We start from the raw sequence: 9,542 nt of genomic DNA on the forward strand, positions 1-9,542 counted from the left end.
TGAATGAAAGAGGCATACTCTGTGATATCGTCCGTGCCTTAAGTTTCATTTTCTGGGTATGTTTTTGGACTAGATGAAAAACTAGGAAACAGAACAACAAATCAAAATGCACAGGGACATTTCAGTCTTCTCAAAATACCCACATAGACCAACTCTCTTTAGGAAATACTAGACAGTGAGAGTTCACTCATCGTTTTCTCCCTCGAGGATTAACTGACACAGGAAATGGGGGCATTTTGTGCATTTATTGGACGTCTAACAGGAAATATGGGTAGAGAAAAAGGTAGGATGTGCAACAAAAGTTCAGCTCAACCACGAATGTTTCAGCATTAAACATTTTTCTTTTGGATTGTGTTTTTGTGCATCTGTTGCTACAAAAAAACGAATGAATGGGAAGACACACTATAATTGCCTTTTATCGAGCCAAAATTTTTGTCTGCTTCCAAGCAGATGACAACTCCTGGAGGGTAGAAAGAGGTCTGTGGTATTGATAATGTTCTACAGCCTACAGATATTGGAAAAATGAGAGGTGGCCTCCCGTGAACCCCGTCTGGTCACGACCTGAGGGAGGACATGTTTGAGCTGCAGAAAAAAAACATTAGTTATGATCTGTGGTTTTGTGCTTGTGAGCCAAAAACTGTGGGTAACTGCATTATTATTTCAGTAGATATGATTTATTGCACGTGTGTTGAAGGGAAAGAAAGTTTTCCAAAACCTCACTGAAAGTCTTTATTTAAATCGTAACTTGGAAGTAATTTCAAAGAGTTCTGTGGGCTGAATTAATTCTGCAGCTGCCTTTGAGTAATTTGTTAAAAGCTCAAGGCTATTTAGAAAGTATCCCATGCAACTCTTCTCTGCTGGAGGTTCAGTTTGTACAGAGTCAAGTAGTACGACTCAAAAACCTTATTGATTTCTCCGAGCTTATACAGCATTGTAAGAGCAGAACTCCATCTGAGGGATCAGACCACAAGCAGCCTCGCACTTGAGGAGACAAAAGGACTACAATAATAGACATATTCATGTGCAGAGATCTAATGCACCACTTCATGGACTGTAAATGGGCTGCAATAATATAGCTTATAATTTCCTAGCCTAGTGTCAACTGAGGTTTCCATGCAATGTGCTCACCTGCTCATCGGGAGCCATACAGCACTTTCCCTCCAAAGACGCCTCAAGATATTTATATGTCGTATTAAGTGTGACCCTTTGACAAGCAGCAGAAGCTGGGGATCGCACCTCTGATCTTTCAGTGAGTGGGCGAAACAAGTCCAGGTTATCCTAACCAAAACAAGTTCATGTTTTAGTTGCTATTCTAAAGATATAACACACTAAAATGATGCATTCAGACCTTTGTTATATATTCTGTGGTTGTGCACTTACATTATCACAAATGATTCCAACAATTTTCAAACCCAGAGAAATCCTCAATTTTACTCAAGTTAATGGTGTGTTTCATTTGGTCGCCTGTTGCTCGAGCCTTACTTTTGAGGGAGAGTCAAAGAGTGAGAAAGGAAAGGAGCAAGTGAATATTTGTGCCTGATAGATTTTTTTTTTAACAGTGTTTATTGTGTTTATTTGAGTTAGTCGCGTGATTGTTTACTCACCCGAAACAGCTAGCAGGAAACGACACACGAGGGTACATATTAGCACTGCCTGCTGCAGTCAGGTTGATAAACGGGAGCGAAGACAAATCCACTCTTTGAGCCAAAAGGTTTAAAAGTCATCTCTGAGCTCTCCTCCTGTCAGTAAACAGCTTCAGATCAGAGCAAAATCTGATGTGACCCCAGGTGTTTATTCCTCTAGGAGGTCTGGCTCTGCACCCGACTCCTCTGTTTTGAAGATCTGTTCTGTGTTTTTTTCAAGTTGGCAGATTTCAGATGACATGACGCTTCCCTCGAAATACCATTGAAGATTAGCAGCATATAAATGTGATGTAGAATATAAAACAAAAGCCTGTACCTCCACCCTTTACCCCTCCATCATCTGCACAAACATCCCCAATTGTTTTCTAACGACTTCAACAAGTAGGAATTCAAACATGGAAAAGGTCAAAGGTTAAGTCCCAGCATGGCTGCGTCATGCACTGTTTATTCTTGAGGTGTACTGAACCCATTTCTTAACACGTCATGTTCCTATTTTCAGCAATAAAGCAGGAAACCAACTTGAACAGACAAGCAGTACCACTCCTAAATATAAGTCATCTAGGTTTGCCGGTCGCCCTGAATTGCATGTCTGCAGAGTCTGGGAGGAAACTGGAGAACGAGGGCGACATGGAGAATATGTGACCTCCACAGAGAAAGCACCGTGGCGACAAGCACTAGTCTTTCTTGATGCGAGGTGACAGTCCAACCACTTAGCCACAGCAATGCCCAAATAGATCTGGGTTACACGGCCTGATGTCTTCCACTTTATCCTCTCTGGGTTTGTTTATGATTCTTTTAATATATGATTTACACTTCTGTTTAGAAATCTTACTCCGGCTTATGACCCATCACTTTTTTGTAGCTCAGAAGTTATTGGAAATATGAAAAGTATTAAAATTGATTAGCTCAAATATCTTTGAAACCCTGAACAAAACATAAGCATTCGTCAGTACAAACAGTTACAATGAAAGACAGAGAAAATGAGGAATCACTTCTACACTGTTCAATGACTCGTACATATATTCTGTATTGCCTGAGAGGAAATTCAAGCTGGATGAATTTTCATGAGACCGGACCAACGTGAATAGTTGTAAAGCTGATGTGCTAACGCTCAGAAGTAATAATAAGGCAAAAGAAGAACGTGGCAGACAGAACAGACTGCAGGCGAGCGGCTTCGAAATAAAAGGAAATGATGCTGAGGCAGAGAAGAAAGAGGACGTGATAAAAATAAGAGGGGGTAGGAAGAAAGGGGTACCGAAGCAGTAGGCGATCCTGACAAGAAAGAATCCTGCCTGATCACAAGAGTTGTTCTCAGATCGGATGCTGAAGTCAGCGCATTTGAAGCAGCAGAGGCCACCATGGGAATACGTTTCTCCAAACCGAGGGAAGACCAGAAAAAAACTGAGAGATATGGAGATCGAGAGAGAGAGAGAGGACAGAAAGCAGATGTTCACCGCCTGCTGGGCTTTTCCATCCAGTGTGGGAATGTTTTCTGGTGAGTTACAACAGGGATAACTCGAAGAACTGAAAGAACAACAGAAAAGAAAGTACAACTAAAATTCATGTCTAACTAGAACCGTGGCTTCTTTTAATGCCTGTTAGCGAGAGCTAGCTAATGATGGTAATGTCTTTGCATTTTTATAGTTCAGACCTTTTGCACAAAGATACTAAAAATATAATGGTAGGTTGTGTTAAGTCTAATACAGGTTGCAAATATGGACAATTTAAGGCTAATTTCAAGCTTAAAGAGGTTGCGAAGCACGCATTTTCATGCCCCACACGCTTCAAACAAGCTGTCGGTTGCTGATACTCTTCAGGCATACAGGCCAAACAGATGATGAAAGGGGATGAAATTTAATTCTAAAGATTATGTAACATTAATATAACATGGGATGGATGGTAGAGATGGGAAAGACACCCATGTTTATGACTGCCTACACTATCTTGAGACACGTCCACATATAACATATGTCCTACATAACTTTTTTGGGTTAAAAAAAGTTGATTCATGGTCGGGGAAATGGAACCAATGTTTTGTTGATCTATGCGCTTCAACCTCCTCTCTACAGGGACTTTGTCGTGCTTTGTCACATAACTACCTCATTTATTGCTGTTAAACTAATTACAGCCATTAGAGGGCTTTGTCACTTGGACTTAAATATACTGTATGTCGGCACTTACTCAAAAGACTGATGCTTGATACGTTTTTTCTCAGGAAGACAGTCTCCCATAGGCACCATCCTTTAAATTTGGGTGTAATTACATTGGAAGATTGTTCATTTCATAGTTGGCAGTTAATTTAAAACAACAAAACTGTTAAACCTGTTGGTGCAGCACAGATAAAAGGTATGAAATGTGTTTTAATTAAGAAGCTCGGTCCTCTGAGCGCTGAAAAAACCTGTCCGGTTCAAAAGAACGTGCAGCCTTCTCGTGCCCAAACTCAGAGGATACAACTCGCAACCTTGATCTGTTCTTCATCATGATGCATTACAGAGAAACATTAATAGAACTGGATAACATTCACCTGTCAGTTGGTTTGTTAACAATCAGAGCTTGTACTTAATGTAATTAAGGTGGAGGCCGTCCCCGTCAGCTCTGCCACAAGGACTCTACAACCCACATCTTCCTTCAGGTCGGCCAAATGGCCAACTTGGCCCGGGGAGAGACACAATTAAAAGAAATTACTCTTTTATGTACAGAATACCTGGGCAGCAGACCGCAGGGCCTCCCCACAGTGTCATAAAAATCATTCAACAGGATATTTGAACAGCTGAATCGAGTGCAAATAGTGTGAAGTACTGCACAGAGACTTTGTCAAAAAAAGAAGTGCTTCTCCTCCATACAGTTGCGGAGCAAGTGGCAAGTTAGGAGACCTCCGTGCCCTTTCAGCAGAAAATTATTGAAGTGTGCATGCTTGCATTGAAGCCCAGTTAATGGAACAGCTTGATTAAAAGATTTATGTGGTTCACAGGAAGCTCAGACTGCAAAAAGCACATATCAGCCGCTGGATAAGGAGGATGTGAGTGGCAGGATGAGGACACGGCGGGCGTTGACAGGAGAAGCGCGAAGTGTCAGAGGAGAGAGAGCCGGATGTCAAGCGGCGGATGAAATGGCCTGTGCAGCTGAAGTATTTTTACATTTTACTCAATGAACTGAGGGTTTATTTAGGGCAAACCAGAGGTGATTGTGGAAAGACAAACCAACACTGTTTTGGGGAGTTATGTTTTGTTTATGTCAAGTTTGAATGAAATGTGTTTTATGATGAATTAACGAGGCGGTAAAGCTCGTCTGAGTTTGGTAAACGAGAAATACTTGTGTTCAGTTCCACGAAGTAGAAAACTTGCTGCTCTCGAACTCGGCTATCACCTCTTGTGGTATTATGAGACAGGACAGGACCGTGCTAGCTGGCTAGCCTGCTAACTTCAGTAGCATCTCTGCAACACAATACATAGACATATTTGACATAATGTCGGCATTGTTGTGTCTTCGTGCACTGTTGATGATGTCATTTTTGAATGCTTAAAATTAAAATGCGGTCATGCAAATTGCCCCTTTAACAGATTATATTCCTTCTACCCTAAAAAGACTATGATTGCATGACATTCAGTCTAAAAAAAACATTCATCCCCTTGTTAAACTGCCACCCCCCCTCTCCATCCCCTAGTAGCAGAGAAAGTCCAGGGGCAGACGGGTTTAGTTGAATATGTTAGTCTAATCTGCCCGACTCATTGATCCTTTATCTGACTGAGGTTTGTGCAAATTAGAAACTATGGCCCCGACCATGGCTCTAATCCAAAAGAACCGAAAAAGTTTCATGCAGCGGGTGAATGAAACAAACCGGCTCCATCCCCTGTTGTCATGTACATTGTTTGTGATTTACATGTCCGCCAGCTCCTCCTCCCTAATACCCATATTGAGATATGATCACCGTACGGGCAGGATCATGATAACGATCTTATTAATATCAGATAGACATGCAAGGATAAGCCAGTAATCAGATCCGGATAGCACATCTAGATGCAGAAGTTAATACCGCATCTGATTATAATCAGATGATTACGCTGGCAGACACATGTTCAGTAAAGCTAAAGAGGGAAGTCATACACCTGACAGAGAAAGAGAGAGAGACAGACCGGACCCGACTGCATAATGTCAGCAGCGTCACACTCCTGATCAAGATGTTTAGCTTCACATCCAGAGGGAAAAGGAATGGCCTAAGTGTTTTAATACCCTGCCATTATAAGTCAAACTGTTGTGAACATCGGTCCCCAACAGTAAATGTCAAGGGCAGAGGCAAAGTCAGAGGGATGAGCCTATATACTGTAAAAGAAACCATTTGTCACTGTTCTGCATCCCATTACAGAGGCTCCAATTTGTAGCCACAGCACAGCAGCATACAGGAAGAAGAGGGGGAGAAGAAAAGTATCCTCTATCACCTTTTACAGGCCGGATAATCTCTACAAAGCCGCCGCGCAATACACCTCCAGTCGTCTTTTGCATTTCGGAAGCATCCTCGGGAGGCAGAGTGGAAAATACTGTTAGGTTTTTGATTTGAATCGATGATTCGTTCAAACGGCCAACATCATAACAGATTAACTTTGTTCTTTTTTTTTTTTTTTTAACTCACCTGCAGGAAATCGTCCGTCTGGAGGAATCAGATAAACCGGTTTTCGCTGCCACATTTTTAATGAAAAAGTCCCGCAAATGGCAATTTTATAACCCACAGAAGGATAATATATCCCTCGCAATTTGATCTACTGTTGCTGAAGTGGCCTTACATCCAAGCTGTTACTTATGCTACAATGTAGTCCTCTATATTTAGTCCGTCGTGATCAATGCTCGATGATAGAGCCATTTTCTGGCTGCAGGCATTAGTGCAGCCATTAAACTTTGTCTGATGCAGCACTTTCTGTGTAAGTGGACAATTTTGCTGACTTTCCCATTGCAGGTCGATGATAAATTGGATTCTAAGTAAACAGTGATGAAGCACCTTAAGCAGTCAGTATTGGCATTCATAAAACCCTGCTCTATAGCCCGGCGATTCCTAATCATCAGTGACAAATATACTTAGGAGCACCTTTGGGGCACCTTTGACAGAGGCATTGTGTGCACCCGAGATGAAACCCTCTCCCTCTCGGTTGATCACCCAGCAATCCTGACCTTCCTGCCTCCTGTCGCCATTTTTTGACTGTATTTTCACAGTAATCCACTCATCTGACAGTATCTCCAAGCCCTTTCATAATAATCTTTAATAAGGACGACCTTTGATGCCACAGACAGCTTCACTGGGCCGTCTGATTTCTCCTCAGCATGTCGACAGGCTACTAATCCTCCTCTCTTATCTCGGCTCCCTCTGATATCAAGGCTTAGTTTTCTTCGGGCTGTGGCAGCTGTTAGTAATGAACTTGGCATTTTTATTTTACCCCGGCACGTCGGCAGTCAGAGTTGGGATTGATTGTCAAACCATTAAAAGGAAATTTCTGTTTTGATGATACGATACCGTGTCACACAAATTGTGTTAACCGTCTTCGAATCACAAGCAGTTCTGCGGCACCGTCGCGTCACAAAGAAGGCAGTCGTGTTTGTGGGCGTACCAAGCGATATTGCAACGTTCGAGCGTTCACCAAGTCACTTTTATAAGAAGAATATGAGGCTATTTCAGCAGAATGCTTCCTGTAGGGAAATAAAACTTAACATGTACAAGAGTTATATGTCCCTGAATCTCCCGTCAGGGCAGTACGTGTCAGCCTGAGCAGTGGAAGCCGCCTAAGCTGAGCTGATAGATGGTGGAGCTGCAGGCGTCTAGGACTGCCAAGCATCAGTGCTCAGCTCACACCGGTCTCATGCTTGCAGCCTTGGGACACGCCAAGGAGGAGAGCTATTGGAGCACTATCAGTATTCTCAGAGATTATAATGTCATTACAAGCTAGTACCATTGAGAATAGTACTTGGAAACACACTTCCAGAAGGTGCACTCGAAATGAAAATATATGCAGCTGAATTCAGACACAGTGCCAGTTGCTGTGGGAAAGACAGACAGGTGACGCATTAATATTTCCATCGAGGCAGTCATAGTCATGCTGGCCTCATTGTGAGCCAACACAATACCCTTGTGTCCAGCGATAGCCTTATGAACGGGCATTAGTCTTGGCTCATTAAGGACATCACAGTCTGGAGGGCATTGCGAATTCTGTGCATTAGACATTATTGATATTAAGATAGAAATGACAACAAGCTGCTGGAAAAAAGGAAGTCAACACTCAGTGACACACCACAGGGCAACAAGGTGACCATACTCGCACTGCAGCCATTTTCCTTTGGCATCACGCTCAGGGTTGTACTGCTGTGTGACGGGTTTCAAGTTGTGTAAACGTAGGAAATCTGACAAATTGTTATCATTTCACCTATCCCAGCATTTGAGCTTCCACCCTGAGCGGGACGTTAGAAGAAAATGGCCGCCATGTGACTATGGTCTGTAACAGCCATGCGGGGACAAAAACAAAAGTTCTGGCAAGGCGTTTCAAGGCCGTTCCCTGTAATCAGCACCCACAGCTGTTTGCTCCAGAGAAGACACCGAGTGGCACTAACAACAAGCCAGCACCATATGTGCGAGCCATTAGTTCCCAATGTTTCAATTACAGTACAAATCAGCAGCGTTTCTATGTTGGAATGGGAAACGTGGATCACTAATAGCTCACCTTTAACAGATGGAGATACATCTAAATTGAGCTGTTTATGTCTTTTTGACAGATCCTGCATGGTGGTGTAACCTTAAAGGACCTGGGGAAAAAAAAAATTGAACTGAAACAATCCCCAAAATAATCAGCGCTCGACTCTGTGTCTAGTGGTTGAAACATTGCATGGTATCTTTTCTTTTGCTCCCCTCCTGCCAATTGAAGCGATGCCAACCTGTAATTCTCTTCTCTCCTCCAGATCCCCACACTGACATCAAGTGAAACAAGTCCATCCCTCCTGCCTCCGGAGGCAAGCTGCCAAATACTTCCATTAGCATGCCTCCAGAGGAACTAGGCCAGGCAATAACGTTGCTCATTCTCTGCAAGTCTGATGGGACGGTGCTACTGCAACAAGGCACCACGGAGAGTCACTTTAGCGGCGCGATTCAATTGCAGAAGGTGTGAACAAATGATACACGGCCATATACTGATGAGACCATTGTAGAAGTTCCACTTTTAATACAATCTCACTGAACTACTTCTGCCCTTTTGACTCTACCCTGAGAGGAACTCAGACAGGGCGAAAATAAAAGTCTTTGCAGCTTTCCGAATTTTTGGGTAACGAGTCAGCTGAGAGATATTGGAGCTTGTGTGCATGGGGCCTGAAATCAGTGCCACTGTGTTGCCTAATATGTGGGAAATACTAGACTTTGGAAAGCGCCCACACACACTTTTGAATTTGTTTAATGCTATCAGGCGGTTTGTCTCTGATTATGAAGTCAGATGTGTAACTTTTTAACGAAGAAGCAGCAGAAACTCTAAAGAGTTAAAAGCTGAATTCATCTATAAAAGCCAGTAGCTAATGGTGGATATGTTGGCTAATACCAGCAAACTTTAGGCAGACATTTCCCTCTGAGTAACAAAGTACATTTGCTCAAGTACTGTAAATCAATACAATTAATGTACTTCTACTTGAATATTTTAGTTTTTTTTCTACTTTCTACTTCCACTCCACTATATAGTAAAAATAAGCCCCACCCTTACCAGCTGTAACGTTAAAGTGATGTAGATATTAATGCATCGATAATTGCCATTCTTCACAGTGAGTACTTTTTTTGTAGAATATATCTTCTTGTGAATATTAGTTCATTAATTAATCTATCTTTTTTCTGACATGTATATGTGTACGTACAAGTCACATGCTTACACTTGTAAGCAAAGCAAA

General features: G+C 42.3%; 1 protein-coding gene across 1 annotated transcript in view; it reads left to right on the forward strand.

The window, feature by feature from the left end:
* The window catches only part of LOC311249804 (uncharacterized protein), a gene marked incomplete at its 5' end in the record, with an annotated part of 28,017 nt that extends 19,089 nt beyond the window's left edge, over positions 1-8,928 (forward strand). The window contains 2 exons of the mRNA XM_084341120.1: positions 4,615-4,770; positions 8,577-8,928. Of these exons, the coding sequence (XP_084197246.1) occupies positions 4,615-4,770; positions 8,577-8,672 (252 nt within the window). The 3' untranslated portion in view covers positions 8,673-8,928. The remainder of the gene's footprint in view (positions 1-4,614; positions 4,771-8,576) is intronic.
* Between the last annotated feature and the right edge of the window lie 614 nt (positions 8,929-9,542).

This window comes from Pagrus pagrus (assembly GCF_965226575.1).
Source record: "Pagrus pagrus genome assembly, chromosome: 20".
Classification (NCBI taxonomy): Eukaryota; Metazoa; Chordata; class Actinopteri; order Spariformes; family Sparidae; genus Pagrus; species Pagrus pagrus.